Source organism: Apteryx mantelli, chromosome 14, assembly GCF_036417845.1.
Source record: "Apteryx mantelli isolate bAptMan1 chromosome 14, bAptMan1.hap1, whole genome shotgun sequence".
In the NCBI taxonomy this organism is placed as follows: Eukaryota; Metazoa; Chordata; class Aves; order Apterygiformes; family Apterygidae; genus Apteryx; species Apteryx mantelli.
Window position 1 is genome coordinate 17720572 of NC_089991.1, and position 24320 is coordinate 17744891.

At 40.6% G+C, this 24320-nt stretch overlaps 1 protein-coding gene across 1 annotated transcript in view; it reads left to right on the forward strand.

Annotated features, from left to right (window-relative positions):
• TENM2 (teneurin transmembrane protein 2) overlaps positions 1-24320 on the forward strand; it is a 544540-nt gene that overhangs the window by 334201 nt on the left and 186019 nt on the right. The window contains exon 5 of the mRNA XM_067304576.1: positions 22268-22502. Within this exon, the coding sequence (XP_067160677.1) occupies positions 22268-22502 (235 nt within the window). The remainder of the gene's footprint in view (positions 1-22267; positions 22503-24320) is intronic.

Here is a 24320-nt window from a genome sequence, read left to right on the forward strand (position 1 = left end):
TTCAATTCCTTCCCTAAATCTGTTCCGTTAAAAGCTGTGATGGGAACTGACACAGTGTGTGCTGGTGGACCTGGAGCTATAAGCAAAGGGTTGACAAGAGGCAGATCTGCATGCTGAGCGGTGAATCCCTCCCCTTGGGGAAGCGGGAAACGGTGAGGACAGGCTAGCGGAGAACCTCCTCTAGAAAGGGCTCTGCAGCTCTCGGTACATCAACTGAGGCTGGTAATGGGAAACTAATAAAATAATCAAAGAAAGATGAGCAGTGATCTAGGAGTGAGAGAACTAGAGTACCTGCCTGTTCCCTTGCTTGTGTGCGTAGACCAACTTATATATGCATACATACACACACACACACACACACACACACACATATACATGTATATATACATATACATACATACATACACACACACACACACACACACACACACACACACACACACACATATATATATATATATATACACGACCTGGCAGAAGGCCTGCAAATGCCTTAGTGACACTTCTGTTTTGCTTGGGGTAAATTTCAAGCACCATGAGTTTACCATTTGTTACAAAGTAGGATGATAGCATCCAGTGGCTTCTCGGGATGAAAACATGCTGCGTCGCACCAAAGAGTGCTGTGTGGAAGGAATATGTTTTTTGCATTCGTATGAATCCAGGAAGAAATACCAACTGATCTGTAGAAGATAATCATCAGCTTGGTAGGAAATAGTGCTGATAAATATGTTAAGGAGAGAAAACTTCTGTGTCAAAGTTTGACAGAGAAATGGGACAAATGTCATGAGGAAGTGGAAACGTATTTAAATTATTGAGTTACTTGGTAATAGCAGACATATATCTATGTATATATATAAGGAGAAGCAAAGTTAATATTCATCTGCCTTATTCAATCCTGGAAAGTTGAAACTTCGTAAAACATCAAAGCAATTGAATACGTTTTGTGTATTTCCTCCAACATAGTGTCCTTGTTGGTGACAGAACTTCCCACTTATGTTTTCTTCCCTTATTTTTTTCTTCTTGTGTAATGTTTATTGTTGTCTTCACTTTAAAAATAAGTACAGTTTTAGCAAGTACATGGTGTTTAGAAAGAAGAATAAAGAGGAAATAGGTTTGCCTTCTCAAAGGTCTCCCATTCTGTGATGGGGGACTGAAAGCAACCCAGCAGTATGCCCACACGAGCCTGACAGTGACGGTACTAGATAGATAATGCAGGGACCACAAATAAACAGTGGATTATTTCCAGCTTTTATCAACTGAGATTTTTTCCACTTCCCCCATATTAACTGAGGCAGACACATGCCTGTCTCTTACAATCTCATCAAACACAAATAAACAACCCTGTAGTACTGTAGCTCTTCAATTTATGATGTAGTGGGGCCTTATTCTCCTTGACCAGCAGCTTTGTTTGCATTTGTACCAATGCATCACGTGATTAACTTTTTAATTAGTTGAAGTTGGAAAATCAGATGTGTCAACTAATAATATCTGAAGAACAAATGTATTATATTTGCATCTGAACTGGCAAGTACGAATCTTGTGAATTATGAAATAAAAGTGAAATAAGTTAGAATATTGCCTCTTACACTGAAGAATTATGAAGCACTGTAAAGCTGAAGATACGGTATTATTGTGTACCATTTATAACAGTAACATAAGTACTTAGGCTGTGCCTAAGCAATGCCTTTTTTTTCTTTTGCTCTGTTGATGATACAGTTCGTTTGAACAATATATACCAGTAGCTGGCTTGACTCACAAGTGAAAGGGGTAATATATACTCTGAAGCAGCAGAACTGAACAGCAAGCTGCAACTTCATTTATGCAATTTATGTCCAGGCGTAAACTGTGCCTAAAATATGGGCACAGGATTCTTCCATTTGCGGTTGTGGGGAAAGTCAGTCCCTTTGATAGCTCAGGGAAATTCAGGGGTTAAAGAGAGGGGCACTGAATTGTTCAGGTCTCTGCCACCAATTCTAAAGCTCAAAATCCACCAGCTTGTCTTTTGCCATCTTACTGCTGAGAAGAGACTCTGGACCATACTGACTGCACTGGAAAAAACACAGGGATGCTATATGCCGCATGGTCACGCCTTCAAGATACATTATTGCTGGACTATCTGCAGATAAATCTAGTGTTTGGTGTCACCTAGCCAGGAATCTGATCTCTGTACCAGAGATGTGTATGCAGTCATCCTTAATTGGCTCTACATGCATCTGAAATAAATAAGGCTTGATCAACTGTAATCTGGCATTTTTAGTTGTAGGTTTTTTAGTAGCTTTTTTTTTTCTTCTTCGATAAAAGCTAGAAATAACCTGTTGTTTATTTGTGGTCTCTGAATTGTCTATCTAATAATGGCACTGTCAAGCTTGTGTGGACATACTGCAGGGTTGCTTTCAGTCTTCACATCACAGAACGGGAGGAGACCTTTGAGAAGGCAAACCTATTTCCTCTTTATTCTTCTTTCTAAACAGAATGTCCTCTCCAAAACTGTACTTAAAAATGGAGTTTCCTGCATACTTTGTTAATATATGCCAGTAGAGAAACATGTTGCTGAATCTGTTTTGGCAGTATAGGTGATCTCACAACATAACTGATGGGCCATGACTGCTAAAAGAATGCATATCCTTCTAGTATTTTTCATTTTAAATCTGTAACTGCTTATGTTCATGGGTTTTCCTCCACCATTTGATGATACAGATGCCCAGCTTGCAATTCCAATAGCAGCATGCCGGATTCTCAGGTATTAAAAAAAGTGACTGCACTTGTGGCTGTGCAGAAGACCATAAAGCTTCTTGCTGTGCCCAGGGGGTCAATTGCAAGCCACCTTTTGGCTGCTTGAGCCTTAGGGTAAGTTTCTTTCCTTACTTAGTCCGGGGCGTACCCCTTCACCAAGTCAGAACAGTAACATAAGAATTCACTGGAAGAGATTACTGACTAATTTTTTTAAATATTGGCTTCACCCAGGTAAGACTTGAGCCCCCAAAAGATGTGTCTCCATAATTTGTAGTTTCTCCTGTTCTTGATTCTCCAGTAGAATCAGGATAAGATTTCATAGCTAATACTATATGGTAGAGATAGAGCAGACTCATCCAGGACATAATAAAGAAATGCCATTTTTGTGTCCACAGCTGCAAAAGCGAAGTTCTAGATGACTGCAGAAACACCTTTGGTTCTTTGATCTTAGACACCTTGCAGTCTGTGTGCTAGCTACTCGTGTACAGTAAGATCACCAGTAGTTCAGAGTTTATTCTGCACAGTGAACAAATTTTATATATAGCAGAGGATGTTGTAAGTAAGTGCCATGTTATAAATACTAATCTAAGTTTACAGAAAAGTGTTGTATTAATTAAACATTTAAAATCATCTCTTTGCTTTTTCACAACACGTAGCATGAATGAGGCAGAAAGGGTGTAGGATGGCACATAACATATTCCACATGATGTGCGTGAATGATGCAGTATTTCATGACTTGGTGCATTCATGCATGTTAATGCAAGGTGCATCATAAGTCAGCTGCTGACTGTCCTTTCCTTCAGCAACAGGGTTACTGCATATATTCTGCAGCGTGTAATCACTTGATAATCGAGCTTAGAAAATATGTTGCATTCTTATTTTTTCTCATTGTGATGTATTTAGGATGTTATCCTGGAATATCTAACGGATTATAGTTACTTTAGTTGAGCTGTTTACACCACTCCACATGTTTTTTCTTTGAGCTCTATAATCAATAGCTAATAAGACCATTTCAAGTTGTTTTTAAATTTGTCAACACTTAATTCCATCTCCTGTCCTGCTACCTGTTACCTACCTTTAATTCCTTTGAAGGTCCTCACAATGTATTGTACTTTAATTATTTTAACAATATATGATAATTTTCAGACTTAGGAAGGTGTGTTCCCTATGTATCTTCTCAGTTCTCAAGAATGTCTCTGTTAAGTATTCTCTCTTAAACTTTTTTCCATTTCATAGTCATTTTCTAAATAATGGAAATATTTTAATTCCTGTTACGTTATTACTTTTTATTTTAACAGCTTATTGTTTGGGCCTGGGTCAGAGTTGATTTGAAAATCACAAATCAGACATAAAGTGTAGGAATTTTAACTTCTTTTCTTTACAGACATTAAGTTATTCTATTCCTTTCATAAATTCCTTATCTATGTGTTTAAATCTAATTTTAGTTGGCATTACAACTCATGTATTGATACTGAAGAAAAGTTCCTTGATCTCCCAAATTTTCATGTTTTTCTTTTTTTATATTAATGCATATAATATATCTCTGCCCTGTGAAGTTAGGGCTGATTTTATTTAGACACTACCTCATTCTTATTCTTTGAGCAGGGTAGCCATCTCATTCTCAAACCTTCTCAATATTCTTCATTTTAAGAATTTGTGAGCCTTTTGATGTGCTTCTCAAATTGTCAGTTGTACACCAGTTATGTTGCCTTCACCAGCTTCATTTTACTGTATCCTAATTTGTCTTGATTGCTATTTAAAAAATAAAAAGTTGTTGAATTCTATGTCTTAATATTTAGAAATTAATTTCATTTAATAGCTAGTATTTTTTTAAAGCATTAGCATTCAGAACATACAAATGACTGTATTTGGTGGCTTTCCAGTTTGCATATTTGTTTGTTAAGGGTGAAATAACATTTGAGCAAAAAAGTTTGTAGGTTGCTGTTTAAGTTGTTTAGTTTTGATGATTAAAGTTAGTGAATGCAGCTGTGGCATTACTTGATCGTGGTATTGTTTGCTTTTGATTATATCCATTGGCGTGCTCATGACTGTCAAGTATATGAATTTATTGACCATGTTTCTTGGTTTTCTAATATAATACTTGATTTGGAAGCTGGAGTTCTTGCTAGCTATATTTTTCACAACGTTTAACCGCATTTATTGTAATGTGGAACAATCATTTTGTGTTCCTTGCATGTTTGACTTGTTAGTTAGAAGTGCTATATTGCCAGCACAAACAAAAGCTACTATTAACTCTTATACCATAAATTATTTCTGTTTTTCCGTAGTACAATTTCTTCTCATAATGAAATCACTGGCAGTGACAACAAGCGAATAGATTGCATTCTCTGTTGACACCAGCAGCTGTATTAGACTCTTGGCTTAAGTTTGCAGTTAGTTTAAACATAGAAGCTGTACCTTGAAATACAGTTTGAACTAAATTATTTTTGCTTGTTTCCTGTAACATTTCAAGGTATTTGAAAATGAATCACAATGCGGGTTGTCATATGCATTGCTAAAATCCACAAAGTTTATAATGGGCAGCTATTATTTTGTTATGTTACACCATTTATTATGATCTGTTTGTGCCATGTCAGGTATTTTAATTTCTTTCATTTTGAGTTTAGGAGCTCTGTCTAGCCTGAGTTATTTCATTTAAATCTTACTTTGTTTCCTTCATCAGAAATATGATGACTCTTCTCTCTGCTTGTTGAGAAGTTGGATTGTAAGCAGCTTGGTACCATCATTTTGGGGTAATACAGGAACACAGAGCATGCAAAAATACAACCCTCTGAGGACTCCATTTTGTTAAAGAATACAGCTCAAAACTCAGATGACAGTAAAACTCTCTGCTAATGGCCACGCGTTGAACAATACAGAATTTCCCAGTGCATTTTGCATTAAACCCAGTGCTCGATCCTCTCCTGCTGTTCCGCCTCTCTGGATTGCGTGGCCCCTTTCCTGAGCACCAGCCACGTCGGGGGGGTCCTTGCTGCCGCAGGGATTTTCCCCAAGACCAGCCCCGTCCTGCTCGGCAGCGCCAGGGCCATGGTGGGCTGGAGGCTTCAGGCGAAGAAGCAAGGGGAGGGAAAGCTTGGGGATAAAAGGGGGGGGGGTGGGACGCTGGCTTTGGAGAATACTGCACAGAGTTAGGGTGAAATCCCAAACTGCAACTACGCGCTGTACTGCGTAAATCGTAGTTTGAGGTACTGCAAACTTGTGATAGTCATGTGAAATAGTGTCCAGATTTTTTAAAGGAAAAATAGAAAATTTGTATATGCAACATATATATGTATGTAATTTCTGGTGAGAAGGAGGAGAGGGAAGGAAAAAAACATTTTACTACAGGAAGCTTTTGTATAGAATTTCATGAGAACAGAAAACTGGAAGTCTTCTAGCCTACTGAGTGGAAGGACATGGCTTTGAATGGAGACACAGCTACGCGCTGGGAAAGGAGGAAGGGAAGTCAACTTTGTTAATGCTTACCTGAAGCGTACAGGCGCAAGCAAGTAAAATACTATAGGCTTATATTCATAGTTTACCTTATTGCTGCTGGTTTTGCATTCAGCCCTTAAGAAGATTTCTTTTACTATGCAATTAGTTTTTTTATTTTATTTCTAGTGAAGATAAGGAATATTAATTACCAACATAAAAACGAAAATGCATTGCACTGAAGCAAATGGACTCCTTTTTTATGCTTAGATTAAAACATTACTTGTAATTGTTTACAGTGAAATCTCCTTGCTGTCACAATGATGTTAGCAGGGTTATAAACTTTTAAATCCTTTAAAAGGAACCAAAAGTGTATTACCTTCCAGCTATGGTGTAATCCACCATTAGTTACCCAAATATTGCTGCACTTATACTGTATCATGTACTTATCAAACATCTACATGACTCCTTAACTATTTCCAAAACAAAAGAGTCATTATTTACCCACTGTGAAAATAGCCTAGTGTTAGTGGTATTAGAAATCATTAGCTCTATTAAGTCCGTTATCAGCTTTGCTAGCAGCTGGAAATATCCTGCAGCTCAGGAGGGCTCCAAAATGTTCCCCAGTCATTATATTCTAGATCACTTTGTTTTCTTGTATGGCGAAAACAGATTATAATCACATTCAGCCACAGGCAAAAGTAGACACTGACAACACTGGTAGAAAAAGATTTATGAAACTTTTTATTGCTTGGGGCAATATTTTGTAACAAGATAAGAGTGTTGTCCCTTAGATAGGAGCATGAATGAACAGTTCAGCTCTATCTTTCTATCTTTTTTCTGCAGTGAGTATCAAAATGACAGTTATCTCACCATAAAATACAGCCCAAAGCTTTACAGATGTCTATAAGCAGGATCCATATTAATTGCTAATGTGTGAAGAACAGACATGCTCAGATCTGTTTATATTAACATAGGAAATAGCAATTTTTATTATTTGAAGAGCACTGAAAACACAAAATATCAATTTTGTTGTGTCTTTGCTCTGAATGGGATTGACTCTGAAGACGGTATCTTTAAGTGGTGGGGTAAAACCATTCCTTTACCAGCTTTGCTCTGAGTGGGGTTGACTCTTCAAATGACATGTTTAAGTGACAGGATTAAGACATTTCTTTAACATGGCTTAAGACTTTTTTTTCCTTAGAAAAAGTAATTTTTGCAGAAACTACTCCTTCTTGATAAAGAAAAATAGTTTAGTTTTGAAAAAGCTACAATGTTGAAAAAAATGATGAGTCCATGGAAATAATTACCTTTTTACTTGCTTACTGTACTGCAGTTTCACAGCCATTGGTTTATTGTTTTTAACCCCCCTGAAATAGTACTGAGGTTTAAGAAGCATACGCCATAGGTCTTCCAAGAAATATCTGTGAGTTTGAAAACACGACGGTGTTGTTAGGACCAAGGGAAAGCGGTATACATTACACAAGCTGCGTCGGCTCTGCTCTCAAAGCAACGCAGTATCGACATAACTGAACGGCTTTCGGCTTGCAGGCTGAGCACCGGCAGCAGCCCAGCGCCAGCGCCAGCCCCGCGCGAGGTGACGGGCCCACCTGCCTTACCAGCTCTGAAACTTGCCCCAGGCCTGGCCTTCTCTGCTCAGCCTGATAGGGCCACAAAAGTCTGCTAAATGTGAGTGCGTGTTTTTAAGTAATTACAAGTACACATACGTCTAAGGTAAATTTAAGCACCTAGTTGCAGTTTACCCTGCTCACTCCTGCATTCTTCCTGCCTCTGCAATTCTATTGTCCTGTTCTTGGCAGCTCATTTCCCTCTTTTTTACTTTGAGTCTTACCTGATCAAAAAATGCAGTGTCAAGGAGGAGCTCTCCACCTTTTTCTTTTCATCCTTTTCTGACTGTTCAGTTCTGCCCTTGCAGTTCCCAGTCGTTTTGCAGCTAAGTCTCACTTGAGGCAGTTGCCGTGCTCGGCACCGCGTGTAGGCTGCTCCCCGCGACCGTCGCCGTCGCCCTGCTGCCGGCACCAACGCTTTGGTCTGAACTCGTTGCCGCTGTGGCTATGAGCCATCTGGGCCTGGCTCTGTGCAGGGCCGTGAGGGTGTCCTGCACCTGCCCTGGCGGCTGGTTCCCAACGCTCGGCGCAGAGCTCTGTGGTGACCCTGCCGGGAGCCCAGCTTGGCTCCGGCAGGTTTTATTTGCTCCACTTGTTCAGTGCTTGTTCCTGAACAGGTAGGAATGCTGTTTGTAGATCCAGGTGTTGCCCCGTACATTTCTGAATACTTTGTGCCCGTTGTATACCCAAATATCTGTGTGTACCCAATAAGTTGTTAGCTTGATACGTCTGAATTCCATCATTTTGGAAATTCTGCGCTGTTGTGTGTGCCTACTGTCTCCCCAGGCTAACTTGTTTGAAACTCCTAAAAGTTAACAGGCCACAGAGTTGTTATGGGGTCACATACTACATTTTCTGAGGTTGCAGAAAAGGTGGATGAAAAGCAGGTAAATACTTTTTATGATAAGGTGGGTATCTATCTGTGTTTGGATAGAAAAGTGTTGCATATAGCTATTAATTATCAACACAGCAATGCATGAGAACAGCTCAAAAATGCTGTTGATCAATATATTGCAATTATTGGTAATAATTATTGATGTGTTATGAAACAGAGTGGTCATATAATTCATTATTATATAGTTATTTTTCTTAGATTAAGGTAAATTCGTATAATTCAGATGCAAACTTAATCTGAACTCTCCCTGCTGTTCATTTGAAGAGCTGAAATTTGCATCACTTGGGTTCCTGTCTAGAGCATCATCTGAAGTATTTATAACTTGGCCCTATAAATGTTGTAAAGATAGTAGCATGCCATTTCTTTTTATGCAAAACCCACTTCAGTATGACATATCTGGAGCAGTAGGAAAGGCTAAAATGTTTATTTTGCCAATGCGAAACTGAAGTGAAACGGGTGAACAAATAGGTACAGAAAGACTGGAGTTAAAAAAAAAAAGGGGGGGAGGGGTGAATTCCATTTATCACAGTTTATATAATGAATCAGGTTTTGAAACAGGCGGAGACTAATTTTCAGCTTGTGCTGGTGTTATGCCAGGATATCAGAATTCCTGCCTGTTATGCAAAATATATGAGTCTTATGCAAGAACCTGAGTAACAATTTAAAGCGGAATTATGGGATTAGGAGAAAAGCTATTGTATCATACCACTTTCAGCTGTAAAAATATTCCAGGAACATGGGGGTATATGGGAAAGAAAAGGATGGCATTTAGGAAGAAAAATTCTTAGCAGCCTTTTTGCAAACTAGGAGATAAGATCGCACAAAACAAAGGTGAAGCACCCAGCTTTGCAGTTCTATTTCACCAACTAATTATGGACCCTTATGTTATTTGAGTAAGTTGCTCAAACATGTAGAACAAAGGGTGCCAGTGAGTGGGAATTTCCTGTTTCAGCAGATACTGCAGAAAGTTTTTTTGCTGCAGACCTGTTTAAGGATAGTTTCTCAAAAGAGCACAAATCGTATGTGTCACCAACTGTGTATTTCAGCAGTGGAATTATGCAAATAAGTAAGTCCCTTGTGGTGCTGCGGTGAGAGAAGAGGTTTTTTGATATGAGTTTAAGATGGATATCTTTGAGGATAGACTATGAAAGAAGATGAGTTCAGGGTTAAATCTCATGAACTGTGCAAACTCAATAATACTGAGGTGGCAGGACAAGAAAAGAAATAAAAACTACCAAAGGCAAGTATGAGAAAAAGCACAAACTATAAATAGTGGGTAGCAGAAAAGACCAGGGCTGAGGAGGAATGGAGCAGTGGTGTTGAACGATGTGTTTTTCAGACACCCTGATAGCAGGTAGGGAGTATGAGCCCTGGCGCTTATGGAACAGTCTTGTAAGAGCAGGATGGTGCTGTTTCTGTGTATGTGCTGTCTTACTCCATAAAAGACATTGAACAGCTTGCTGTCTTCCTCTTCCCTTTCTTAGTCCTTTTCCTACTCTATTCAAATTCTGAAAGACTTTCTGAATCATTAACATCTTACAGTTCCCTTTTCGGCAGCCTGCACCATAAAAAAATGCAAAGATGGAATATCCATTTCTGATCATAGGTTGCTGTCCCCTGTGCTGTTGGACAGTACTCATGTTTGGCACTTCTACAGTATCTTCTACTGAGAAGATCTCAGAAAGCTCACGAAACTTTCTTGCATTTACAAATCCGATGCCCCTTCAAGATACGCAGTGTACTTCGATATTTGAGAAACAAGGAATCTGGAACTAAGGCAGAGTGATTAAGGTCAACCTGACCAAAAGTATAAGCAGGCACCAGAACCATCCTCATCATTGGTTCAGTCTTCAGCTAAGAGTTGTTCATCCAGTGCAAGTCACACCATCTTTCCATGACTTCTAAGTTTACTTCAATGTAATTTGGCAAAGCAGCACAAAGTTGGCCAGTGGCTGAGGCAGCTATTGTCCGAAGTGCAATACGGCACCTTTTCGCCAAAGGCTAGGGATATGCAGCTTACACCAGCCACACACTTGCACCTTATAACCACCTGGGTCTTCACATGGGTCTGTCTTTGTCACTTGCTCCTAATTTTGACTCTGAGGCTGCCTTAGCAGCAGGTTGCCTTTGTTTGCTGGTATTTTGCTGCCAAAATGTAGTTTAATCAGAGGACCAGCTGTTCTCCCTCAGGACCAAGCTTCCACTCCTTCTTTAGTTTGCTTCTTAATTGTCTTATCACTGATGAATAATTTAATAATCTTTCTTGAGTATTTCATAAATTTAGAGTTTTGTGGAATCTCAGTGAATAAAAAGACAGCATACAGCAACACAGAGAATTCTCTTTCCATCCTTTTTTTGCACAACTTGCCATATTTTCCTGTGCTTGTATCAAACAATATGCGAATAAATTGAAGTAATGAAACCATATCAAGATGTCTATCAGAATCCTACACAGATTGGGATTTATTCTATACTACTTTTTCATGATGCAGAAGATATGCATGAAACAGTATTTCAGACTTTAACAACGATTGACCTTCATGCTCTGTAGAGGATAGCTTTGCTCTTACATTTTTGTTGTATAATGTAAAAATAATCATTAACCTAAAAATGTAATCCTCTGCAATGGGTAGTACTTAGTTGTGTTATATGTCATTTGGAAAATCTTTGATCAACTTTTGCTTTTTTTTTTTTCTTTTAACAGCTACCTAAAAGGTTCTACAGGAATATATTAATTTATAGGTTTTTATCCAATGTAGAAAATTTCACTATTTTTTCTGCTTACTGAAATAAATTATTTAAATGTTCTGCATGAAAAAAATCTTTTTTTGTATTTACTGCCATACATGATTTAAATATTCTGCATGCAAAAAATACCTGTTTGAAATAATAGTTAAGTTTAAACTTGGGTAACTTTCTATTAGCAATGATTGTAATTAGTTTTTGTGTGTTTTACTTTGTTATAACTGAAGAGAAGTATATGATAGAGGAGGAAGGCCTATTATTAGAAGAGTAAGACCAGGGTGGAAACAAGGGGCTAGGGATCTGTCACACAATTTCATATTAGTTCATTACGACTTATGTGTTTCAGTTTACGTGCCTGTGTAATTTTGATATTATCCTTACTTGATAGACCTTATAAGGCTTCATAAACATTTATGAAGCACTAAGGAAAACATAGGGCAGATATTTTAAAGAACACTGAGTATTATCTTTATTGTTGTATAGTGGTTACTACTGTTGATTGAGGCAATATACTTAAAACAGTGACTACATGCATTTTGGGCAGGTAAGAATTACACACAAGAATTTTATAATCTCTTTGCATACCATGTTTTACTATTCATTCTAACATCCCTTGTGTCTTAACTTGTTTGTGAATATTCCTTTAAGAAATGCTAATTTAAAATAAAATCTTTGCTACCTGGGCATCCATGTACCCATGTGAATCTGTCAAAGCTAACCATAATATTTGAGAATTGTGTTTGCCAGCAGATCATTCTTATTCCTGATAGAGGTGTCATATGCATGTACCCAGATCTGTGATAATCTTCTGGAAGGTGCAGTTTGATTCTTTGTTGTCACGATGGCTGTCCTTGTTAGTGAAGTTGCCTGAGTTGATAAACGAGTGTAAATGAAAATCTTTCACACATGCAAATAGTAAAGGAAATTGCTAAAAAAAAAAAAAAAGGATATCTTAATTTAAAACATTGAACCAGAGAGATTTAAAAAAATCTTCAGTTTTATTGGCATATAGAGTGACAAATATCTAATGGCAAGGATTTAGCTAAATAAGGCTTATTTTTTAAATTTGTGTTTGTTTGGTTCCTTCTATGCAGGTAGGGATGCCTAATAAATATCTCACTACCTGAAACTATAGATAGCTCTGATTTACTGGCAATGACATAGTGAAAATAACTTTTACTTAAAATAGTAGAGATGTTTGGGGAAAAAGAAATCCTCTTGATTTTGGAATTTCATAAGCTTGACTTGTCCGTTTCTGAACATTGCTTCCAAAATTAGGTTGATAAAAGGCCTTGCAGAAAAGCCCTTTTGTATCAGCCTAGGTGATGAACACTTCTCTATAGATGGCCATGAGGAATCAACATGAAAAAATGTTTCTTTCAGTTTAGAAATGGGCAGATCCTCTGTCATTCTGTATTACAGTTTTGATATCAGACCAAGGTAATCTTATTGTATTTTTCAAATATAGAATTGCAACTTAATCTCTATTAAATTATTAGTATTTTGCCAAACTGATAGTCCTTGTAGTTGATAGTTGATCCTATCAGTTCCAAGTGTTCTTTTTCACACTTTTTGAAGACTGCTTGTTAATTACAGACTAAAACAGCCAGTAAACATGTCATTCATTTAAAAACAAAGATGAATCAAAATGTTGCAATCTTTCTCCATGGGTACTAATTACTATTCTTGTGAATTTTCATTATGTGAAATGTAGGTTAACTGATAGGTTAGTAACAAACTTTAAGGCAGTGACGTCTGAATAAGACTCTGAACTGGGTTGACTGTGTCTACATTAGCATTTTGTGTTGGAGTGGTAGTGCAGTTTGAAGCAACTCATTTGGTTGCCTAACCTAAAAACTCTTGTTTTAAGGAGGAATGTCAGTATGAACAACAAGATTTCTTCCAGGGAAAACTAAATTAGATGCTTTGATGCAAATGTCTTTCCTCTCCTAATGGGGACACAAGGGATGGAAACAATGACTGATCCTTTAGATGGTATCAAACCATATGTATGCTGTGGACTTTTGATGCAGGTGTACCAAACTAGATCTAGTCCAAAGTTGCACACACACCCCCGATCCCAAACAGCGTACAGGGTAGAAGTAGGGGCCCCAGTACCTGCTGCTCTGATCTGCTCGTATTGTGCTAAGTTACTTAACTATTCTACATGTAAACCTAAAAAGAGATCAGTAAGAAGCTTCCTTTCTATGTAGAAGACTATTATCATGCTACTTCCCGAGCGTAAGTATTTAGCGTCTCTTTCCTTCATTTCGGTTGACTTCTGTCTTGCCGTCTTGTCTCCTGGAAGCAGGCTCCGCTGGCTTACCTTAGAGTCCTCCTTAGCTCCTTTTCTTCCCTTGATCTCAGAAGTCAGCTTCAGTGTCAAAAAATGGTGCCCCTGGTCTGTGGGTTTTCTGAAGCTTGTCTTTCACATTATGGCTTTAACTGCCAGGAACCTTTTCTGTCTAAGGGGTTTAAGCAATCCACCCATTTTTTAAGCAGAGATTTGAAACATAGGTTTTGATTACTTGTCATCCTTAAAAAAGCCGTTAGCATTTTTTGCAAGGCTGCAGATATTTATCTAGAGGTTTTGGCCAAACTGCAGTCTTAGTATTTGATTACTATCTAGCCTCTCCTATGTCTTTAACTGGAGTAAGTATTGTAGTCATCCTCATTTCCTGTTTTAAAGCTCTTCTGTGGTATTGCTGCTGTTGTTATTGTGAAGGCAGCGTTGCACCTGTCTTCCACTCTTTTTTTTTTTTTCCCCCCACAGTATTAAACTCCATCCAGGTACTATGGTGTTCTCACGCAGGCATTCAGAAGGAAGAAATGCTATATAATGCACAGCCACTTTTATACCTTAAACAGAAAATGGAATCGGTTCCCTCATTGCTTATATTAATACCATATTTGTATGGCTCCTTGTTTGTGTGGCTTTGCATTTCTGGTCTCCTCTGAAAAATAAAATCATGGCCTCAGAACAAAGAAGGGCATGTAAAGAAGATGCTGATCTGAGTACGCTGGATGAAACCGTTCTTTCAGAAACACATGCCATACAGATAACGGGTGGAACGTGCTATTCGCGCTCCCCTTGACACCAGAGCAAGCAGCAGTGCCAGGCGCTGCTGGGCTTCTCAGGCTTTCTGTTGATTCTGGTCCCGTTGGACAGCTTCAACGGTAGGTCGTCTGCCAGTAGGACTGAACATTATCTTCTGCTTTTAAATTCTGATATTTAAATGTTGCCTTTTTCATGCTGGAGAGGTAAGAATAGTGCGTATTTTAAGTGGCAGCCCAAAGCTTGTAGTTGCATTGTAATTATGATATCAAAAGCAGCCTGCGGAAAACGGGCAGAGGATGTCAGATAAGCTAGTGGCAGGGTCCCCCGGGATGAGCAGTGACAGTGTTTTCTTTTCACTGATGAGTGAGTGAGTAGGTAGGTGTATTTCATAACAAAAATTAGGAAAAAAAACCCCAGCCTTGTTCCCAAGGCCTCTTCAAGCTCACAAAATAGAGTTGTTCTGAGGTTTACTATCTTGATAAAAATGAAGTTTCTGTGAGATGTCTTTAAATAAGACAGCACTTACTTAGTCATCTTCAGCTGGTCAGAGTTTGCAGTGAGTAACTTCTTTTCTTACTTTGCTAGAGAGTATTTCTCCAGGTTGTCGTAAATTCCTTCGCGGTAAACGCAGCGGTAGTCGGGTGTTAGGTGTGGTGCTGCGGGGGCCTCGCCGGACAGCAGGAGCCCCCAGGGCGCCTCTTCCCACGGGCTCGGGCCGCTGGTTCCTCTGGTCGCGGGCCCGGCTGGACCAAAGCCCGCCGCAGCCGCAGCCGCTCGGCCGGGCCGGCGTTGGCGCCCGCGCGGCGCGGCCCGGGGTCCGGCCAGCACGCGGCTCCCCCAGCGCCGCCATTCGCCGGCTGCCCGGCGCTCCCTAGGATGGGTTTTGCTGGGTTTTTGTGTGGGACTGTGTGTGCGCGTGGGGGCAGCGGGGCTTGCACACACTAAAATCTCTAATTAAAAGCTTTCATAAGAGCTACGGGCTTGACGTTGGCTCCTTTGTTGCTGAGCTATAAACTGCGCGGAGGCTTTCATATACCGCTTTATGGTGCTCTTTATTTCTACTCTTTAACCCACGGTTTCGTCTTCTGAGCAACAGAATCTGTTGTTTATGGTAATTGCAGTTAAATCCCCAGTACCTTGAAAAATCAGGCAACTTTTACAGGACTTTTTTTTTTTTCCCAATGGTTTGTGACTTTATTTTTCTCCCATAACTAATAATGAATTAAAAATGAATTCCACTGCCTATAGAAGAAATGCCAGTCATGAAGTCCTTGCAGCTTTCTGTTCCCTAGGGGAGGGGGACAAATGCTTATTTCCTGCTTGTAATTATTTGTATCTTACCTGCTTTTAAAATGAGAAATAACCTATTGAAAAGTCTGATTCGAAGTGACATACACATTGTATTATATCTGCTTTAGTTTGCCATAGCATTATGCAACGTTCCTCCTTCTTTTTCCATATAAGCTACAATTTATTTTTTTTTAACCTTTTCTACATTTTTGGGAAGCAGGTCATCTGGCTAGTAAATAACTCTGGCTTCCCAGGAGCTTTGAAGTCAAATTGTTCCAGGAACCTCCTCCAAGAACCTTGCATTTACCGACACAGGTCGGTTCGTCTTCACAGCAATGATTAGTAGACCCCAGAATTGATTCCCACCCTTCAATTATTAGGAGGTTTATTCAAAAGGAAAAACTATAATTACTGTTTGATGCTTTCTTTGTGTTGAAGGGGTAATACTGTAAACAGTGGAAGCCAGTGGAAGACCACCATAGTGAGACAGAATACAGGTTTTTCAAACAACAGACAAAAGTCATACAACTAAGTTAAAGAAGATAAATACACTCTGTAGTCTCTCTGAAATATGTTTCATTTTTATTTCATTTTGGGAAAATTAAATGAATAGGTTGACTGGAAAAGATGTGAAATGCATTTTTTTTTTTGGACAGATTATTCTTTAACCTCTCTGTGGCTTATTTTTCTGATTCTTAAAAATGGAAATAATATGCCTACCTTATAAAAATAAGTGTATTGCAGGGTGTCATGTCCACATAAAACATTATTATGAAGGGATGCGCTCTGCCAGTGACTAGGCATTATTTTGTACAGCCAGTGCACCACACGCCATGACATAATACATATTTCAGTGATGTATTTAAGCAGATGTAAATAGAGCATGGTATCTCAGATAATACTGTTTTGTAGGACAGAGGTTTTTAACCTCTTATGTGACTCTCACTTGAGGAAATTGGTTCTATACCCGTAGTCCACCAGGCTGGACTCCTGAAGGGTGCAGCACCTTGTCCTTCTATCACGTAAGGATCCACAGCACTTTTTCACGACCCATCTGGCACGAAGAGCAGATCTGCCACTTTGGGCTCCAGCAATGCTGAGAGCAAGCTAATGATCCCGCTTCAGCCTGGCCGACGGTGCCGGCATCTGCTCAGACGTCCCTGCGCGAAGCGTCTCGGCGCTCCTGGTTGCCAGCGTGGGAGGCAGCGGCAGTCGCGCTGCGCACGCGCAGCAACAGCCCCGGCCGGCCGGCAGAGTGACCTTGGCTGGTTCTTCCTCTGCCCCGGTGATGAACCTGTGCCCTGCAGCTGGTGGGCCACAGCTGCAAGGCATTCGACCAGCTCATCCTGCAGTAGTATATCTGACCGCCTTTTAAGTGGTAAGGTGGTTTGCCTTCAATGCTCCTGCAAGGGACACGGAGAGAGAAGCATATAGATAGCACGCGATTGGTCTGCGATCACCCTAGGGGTGCCTCAGTCAGAGGAAGGTATGGAAACCAGGACAAAGTCCTGGGCTAATACCTTATCCATTAAACCACCTTGCCCCTTCTCTGTGGTATCTGGATGCGGTGGGTAACCAGTTTGTTTGGGGGTGCTTTTTGTTTTCTGCCACAGGAATGTTTAATCTTCTGCTCTAATATTATGTGGAAGAGGTGGTTTCAGTGCACAGGCAGAGACTCAGTGACTTAGGACTTGTACCGCTGAAGTCTCAGTTTGAAATGCTCAGATTGGGATGACTGCCAGCCATTCAACCCGTTCTTGCCTCAAAATGCTATAAAAACCTGTGAACAGAAAAGAAAGAGCACTGGCAAATGTTTTGCTTTTACAAGAAGAGAGTTAATGATATCTCTAGTTATGAGCCAGATAACTTTCTTCTTTACAGCATGTGTGAAAACATTTTCAGAATTTAGATTTCATTTCAGCTTTGGTCTTGTACAAAATAACTTGGAGATTCAAACAGAAGAACTGAATTAGCATAAAAATAGGATCCATATTACTGGCAAGGAAACCCCCCTCCACCCGCACCTCCCCTAAAAACCGCCTCCAAACCTGAGGTCGCAGCTCCTTGTGATACTGCGTTGAACTCTGGGTGCCTCAGTCCTTCCTTCCTTCCGGACTCTGAGCAGTGCGATCTGACTTTGGAGCTGACTGTAACGAAGGTGACGCCGTGGTTCTGTGAAAATGCTGTTACTCGCCGTGGTGTAGACGATGCGGTTCGCTCGAAGAAAACGCTGTGGTAGAGGCATCTGAGTACAGGCTGAGGAACGCTGCAGCCGAATAATGGGCCCTGATAGGGGGTAACAGGCATTTCCTGTGGTCTTGGTTCATTCATTTAATCTTTCAATGCATCGGTTTCATTATCTTTTTATGTTTGATACTTGTGTCATTTATATGTGTAAGGAAATAGTTGAATCCTTATTCATTTCAGAAAAAATATGTTTCCTGTTTTCTTTTAATTCTTCTGTGAAAAGGATTGTTGAGGAGGTGTTTACATGTCTCTCCAGCATTTAACCGTGGTAAAGAGAATAATTCGGCACACCTAAGATACGATCTGCATTCCTTTTTCAAAGTAGTGTTGACAAAGAACTTGGATGCAGGAAAGAGGTTGCTCTGCTTAGATTAGAGATGCTGCCGATGCTGCTTTGAAGTTAAGCTCGGAGGTGGGAGATTAGCCGGTTCCTCTCAGATCTGTGTGTTGCATAGGCTTAGTGCGTGCGTAAAGTAAGTGTACAAAACTGTCGGAAGAACTTGGAAAATAATTTGACAATGTCAAAGCAGGTCTGGGTGTTAGTTTTACTCCAGGTACTATGCAACGTTTGACTGCAAAAATAACTGAGAAGTAGCATTTGGCTGTGTGTTGGCGAGAACATACAGCAGTTACTGGCGTAGCCGTAACACTGAGGTCCATGGTGAGTCTCCGATCACTGAGGTCCCTTGGCAGGTGTTGGAAAGAGACTGTTGTGAGGGCTGTAAATGAAACATCTACCGATATTTTTGACCATAGCGGTATCTCTCAATTTTGATTATATCCTCATCACACCCTCATTTTTCAGAAGTGCTTGGCACATTCAATACATAGACAAACACCTGATCTGAATGAATTTTGGTATTTGTAAAGACAAGAAGTGAAGAAAAAATTATGGAAGGTACCCATATTTCAGATTTCCAGTTCTCTGATTTTCATGGTGGTTTTAAGCAACTTCTCCTTAAACCCTAAGTGTTTGAGATTGGATAGTGTATTCTGACAAATACAATACAAATAATATTTGAAAAAAGGTGTAATTTCCTCAACATTTTCTTTCTGCAAGCCAAGCCAGTATGCTGGCAGCTGCTTTATTAAAAATAAAATCTCTTTCCTGGTGTACTAAGTTATATGTACCCCATCAAGATATTTATCAGCTTTAGGCTTCAAAATTCCAAAGCAATCACCAGAGGCCACAGAGCACATTATAGTGTAAGATATGTTGTACCAGTCCTTTAGGCTGCTGCTCTCCTATAAGAGGACAAGGGATTTACTTTTCTGAGCTTTTGAGATCAACAGATTTGCACGTGGTTCTTGCTGCGGTCACTAGCTAATTTAGACAAAGATGCTCACAAAGAAGAGATGCAAATGTTCAGATGGGAATCTAGTTTTGTATCCCTGGCAAGTTCAGTGGTGTTCAGACTCCTGCTTTTTGTTCATTTAAAACAGATTTATGAAAAAGCCTGTTAAGCTCTAATCTCTCTCATATACATACTATATGAATGTATGTGCTCTGCTTTCTGTAGACACTTTATATATATGTGAGTTTTTTATGTTTTAATATGTGTAAGCTATATGATATCTATATAAGCTTTGATATTGGTATTTGTTTTATTATTTCATATTAAAAGTTATATTCATCTTCTACCAGATGTTTTGAGGTTTTGGAGCTGCAGTGTATGTTTAGTGACTTTTGCATAGCACATTTTGCCCAGTACCTTTTGTGTGCTATGTGGGAACTGAATATTGAGGCACTTCAAAATAATTGTTAGTAACTGGAATTCTGTTTGTGCCTCCTTAGCCTTACAGAAATTCTGCTCATTCTTACTGACGTGCGGTTGGGTCACCTTTGAGACCAGCCTTTATGGTTTTGTGGTTGCAAGGTTCAGGGTCTGCGTGTAGCTGGCACTGCTGTTTCTCTCAGGAAGTTATGACTTTTTTCCTTATTTATCTTCCAAAAGAAGAAACTGCATCAAAAGTAACTTGAGGAGCGAAAATACAAAGCACATGAATCTCCTGAAGTAATTTATAGTGCAAGTGCACATGTTTGTATTTTATCACTCACAAATACCCACTTACTGAATTCCAAATCAGCATGTTTTGTTTAAAGCCAGGATACAGACTTTAGGAGAATAATTCCACTTAAGCTTCTGTGCGTGTGGATATTGTCCAAACACATTTTCTTCCTGCTGCGTCCAACTCTACATGCTGTGGGAAATGGCACAGGACCTCCTGTAGATTAGACATTTGATGTTGTAGGAGGGCCAAATGGGGGCTTAAGTATTAAGTTTGCTGGGCTAAATCATCTCTTTCAATCTTATGTGAGAAATAGGAAATATTTTATAACTATCCAAGGCCAAGCTAGTAAGGTGAACAGCACATATGAGGGCTCTGAAATCTGGGCTGTGCTCATGAAAGGCTTCTTTTTGTTTAAAACATCTGACTTTATAACAGGGTAAGCGCTCGGGAGGTACGCATCCAAAGAAGTTGCTTCTGTGTGGATTTAAAGCAGCGTGTGCAGTGTACAGAATTTATTTTTATTATCATCAGTCCCTTCTTTCTTGCCGTGGGATGACTCGTACTTGCCTTAAGCGGCCCAGTAGGACCCGTGTGTTTGCTCCTGCTCTGCCTGCGCTTCTCCAGGCGCCCAGAAACACCCCGGGGGCGTCATCGCCCCTCCCGGAAGGCCCCTAGGTGCCCGGCGGCTCCCGGGGCCGGGTTGGGGCCGGCGCTGGGGGGACGAGCCCCGGGGACGAGGGGGTCCCCGGCGCGGGCTGCGAGGTCCGGCGGAGGCCCCGCGCCAAGCTCCTGCTCCGGTCGGCTTACCCGGAGAGTCCCGAAGAGCCGCCGGGGTGAGAGCCGCTCTGACCGCGGCCTCAAAATTCAAAACCTGAAATTACGCACTTATTTCAATTCCTAGCGGCATGGCCTGATTCTCAAATGGGATTAGTCCCCCTTGAACAGGATTTTTCTATTTTTAAAAAATATTGGCTTTAACTTACAGTTAACTGAACAGTTCAACAGTTTCTCTATACTTCAGTATTTCATACAAAAACAGATCAGTCTTGCTGTAAAAATTTTCCCCTTGTGATGTTTTCTTTTATTGTTTGATTCATTAAATGCAAAATGTGTTTCAGTGTCTAAAACCAAACATACATCATTATAATTATAATTTGCTAAAGTTACTTTTTCTAATTATTGTTCACTAGAAGGCTACAACTTAATATAATGACTGAAGTAAGCAGTTAATAATCCACTTAGTCTTTTTCTTTAATCTCTTTTTCTATTTCTAATTATCACAACATATAGAATTACACTTAAACTTATTTATCATTCTGTGCTTCTTTTTAGAAAAGTGACTATGCTAGAACGATACCTGCTCATTCTGCCTGCTCCTTTCTTCACATGTGTTTTTTGACTTAAGGTGCTTGCCTTATTTATTAGAAGGCCTTTTCTTTTTCATTATCAAGACAAACATATCAGTACTGAAAGAGAGAAAAGTGTATATCCCTCTTTTCTATCTCCAAAAAACATTGTTTATCATTTTGCAATGAAAGAAGCTGGAAGAGTAGCATAATTTGCAAATTTTGATGTGCGTTTGTGGCATTGCTAAGTAGAAAAACACAGGCCAAATCCCGATCGCCCCGAAGAACGTGAAAGAACCATCCTTGTACTGTGCCTGTCTTTTCATATTTGGAGCTTAATCTTCTTTTGCTGGCACAAATACCGTTCATTTGAAGATGACTGGCAGAATAACAGTGAGTGAAAGCAGTCTGAGATCTCTGTTTAGGTTTTATGAAGACTAGAGAGTACGTTCTCGGAAGCTACTTTGAATCCGGGGGGTTGCTCCCCGGACGCTCCCTGGCGGGAGGAGGGAGGCAGGAGCTGCTCTGGGCGGACGCGCAGCTGGGCCGAGTTCGACTCCTGTGCTGATGGCTCCTTAGAGGAGCCCTTCTCCAGAGCGAATCTGTGAAGATTAACTGCTTCTAAATCTAAACGTAGCCTTCCTGAGCATCCCAAGTATGTCAGCTCTAAGCACTGTTTTATTGTCTCTGATCTGACTTAACCGTGGCTTAACGGCTGCCTTTCCAAAAGGCAGGCAGCAGGCTTGGTTTCCTGGCGGAGAGGTGGCGTCTGGGTTCTCGTTTGCTCGTTTTTCGTTTTCATTAGGTGGTCTGCTAGAAGTGCAGAGGAGAGTAGCGGCATCAACACGCATTTGTGATTTATTTTTCTTTTCTGTTTCAGGCCCTTCGAATCACCACAGCCAGTCGACGCTGAGGCCCCCTCTGCCCCCTCCGCACAACCATTCCCTGTCCCACCATCATTCATCCGCCAACTCGCTCAACAGGAATTCCCTCACCAATCGCCGGCCCCAGATCCACGCGCCGGCCCCGGCGCCGAACGACCTGGCCACCACTCCCGAATCCGTGCAGCTCCAGGACAGCTGGGTGCTCAACAGCAACGTGCCGCTGGAGACCAGGTAGGTCGTGTGCACAAACACGGGTGGGAGGATGCCCCTGCGTGCTTGTCGGGAGGACGTAGGGGCCGTTGAAGAAAGTCAGACACTTCGTGTGGCAGCTAAATAGGAACATCACTATGGTGGGAAACAAGTTTCAGAGATGGTGAGGTTTTCTGTGTTTGGGACGGTCCCATATCTGGCTATACTAGTGTATTGAGTGTTATGTGTTCATATATACAAAAACCAAACTGCGTGGGAGGCAGAAAAACAGAAAAGCCTTTGGCCAATAAGGAGAGCTTTTAACTGACTTTGTCTCAAGGACTTTTTTTGCATGACACAACATTGAGAGCTATTGCATTTGGACTACTTGCAAGCCTCTGATGTGCTCGGCACCGGAAGATAGACAGACATCTCTCTGTTCACATGTCCCATTTTAAAGCCTATTATTCATCTGGACAGTTCTTGTGCACACAGCTAATGGTATTAGTATAACATATTTTACTCACAGACTCAGGGGGAGCTTGCTTATAAGGTATATTGACTGTGTGTTGCTGATAAAATATGCATTTTGCCTCTCCTGAAGTAATAAACAGTGACTCATTTGAAATTATGTGTTTTGGGAGATCTTGAGAAACAATCCCAGATTCAAGACTGACAGTACTGTAATTTTAATTTATATTTCATCAGTATGCAAGCACATTTTACTCTCTTCTGTACATGTTAACAGCTTGATGCCCAGGGGGGCAAACAAGCTCATATAAATTGAAAGGTGCAGCATTTAGGCCTGCCAAATAAATAAATAAATGAATTTCTGACATGCCGCAGTTCTAAATGTTGTGTTTTGCTGTCAGTTGGGGTATGGAGTGTTCAACATATTTAACTTGTGCTTTAAATAGCAGAGCTGATCTCCCAGAAATTGCAATTAGCCCTTGTGATGCTGTTTGCAGGAGCATGTGTTTGCATCCCTGTTCACAGAAGCATGCCGTCCTCTCGCCGCTCTGTCCGCCTGCGCCATTCTTCGGAGCAGGCAGGGTGTTCGGACACGCCATGCACGCCTGAGAATGCCTGAGAGCAGAAATTTGAATATCTCGAGGCTGCCCTCTCTCATTAATGGAGTGGAAAGTTATTTTAGTCTAGAAAAATAAGTACAAAGGAAAATGAAGGTGACAAAAGTGGCCGGAGTAATAGAATGGTCTTGCTTGCCTGCATAGCTGTGAACAGGGAAGACAGCTAGAGAAGTTGGACCGCCTGTAGCGCTGACTCATACAGTTGTTTTAATTGCTTGATTGCCACAGCTTCCAAGATGCTATGTTTGAATTAGACCCTTCTGGGAATTTAGGGCCGCTGTGCCGGATCGCACACAGCGTGTTGTGTCTGCCCCGAGGAGAGGCTGGAAGAAAGTGCGAGCATCTTGGCGCAGCTGGGTCTGATGTAGCTTAACCCCCTGCGCAGCCCCAGCCCGATCCCCGGTGGGTCTGCAGGCAGGTGGGCTTCTGCCTTGGAGCTCGAGGAGAAGTTGGTGTAGCTGGGTTTAAGCCTGCAGCTGATAAGTTGTTATCCATCAGTAAATCAGAGGTGGTAGCACCGTGATTAGTTCTGTGGAAAATAATATATAAAAAACAAGGAGTCTATACTCCTTCCAGTTTGATACATTTCTGAAATGCTCAGAAAGTATTTTATTCATATTAACATGCTTTGTTAAAATGGTAGGATGGGTGCCATGAAACAGTGGACAGTCTGAAAAGAAAAGAAAGCGATCTGAAGCCTAAGATCTCCAAAAAGAGGACGGAAAGGGTTTCTCACTGCTGAAGACTTAGGAGCTAACTTTGGCCAAAAAAT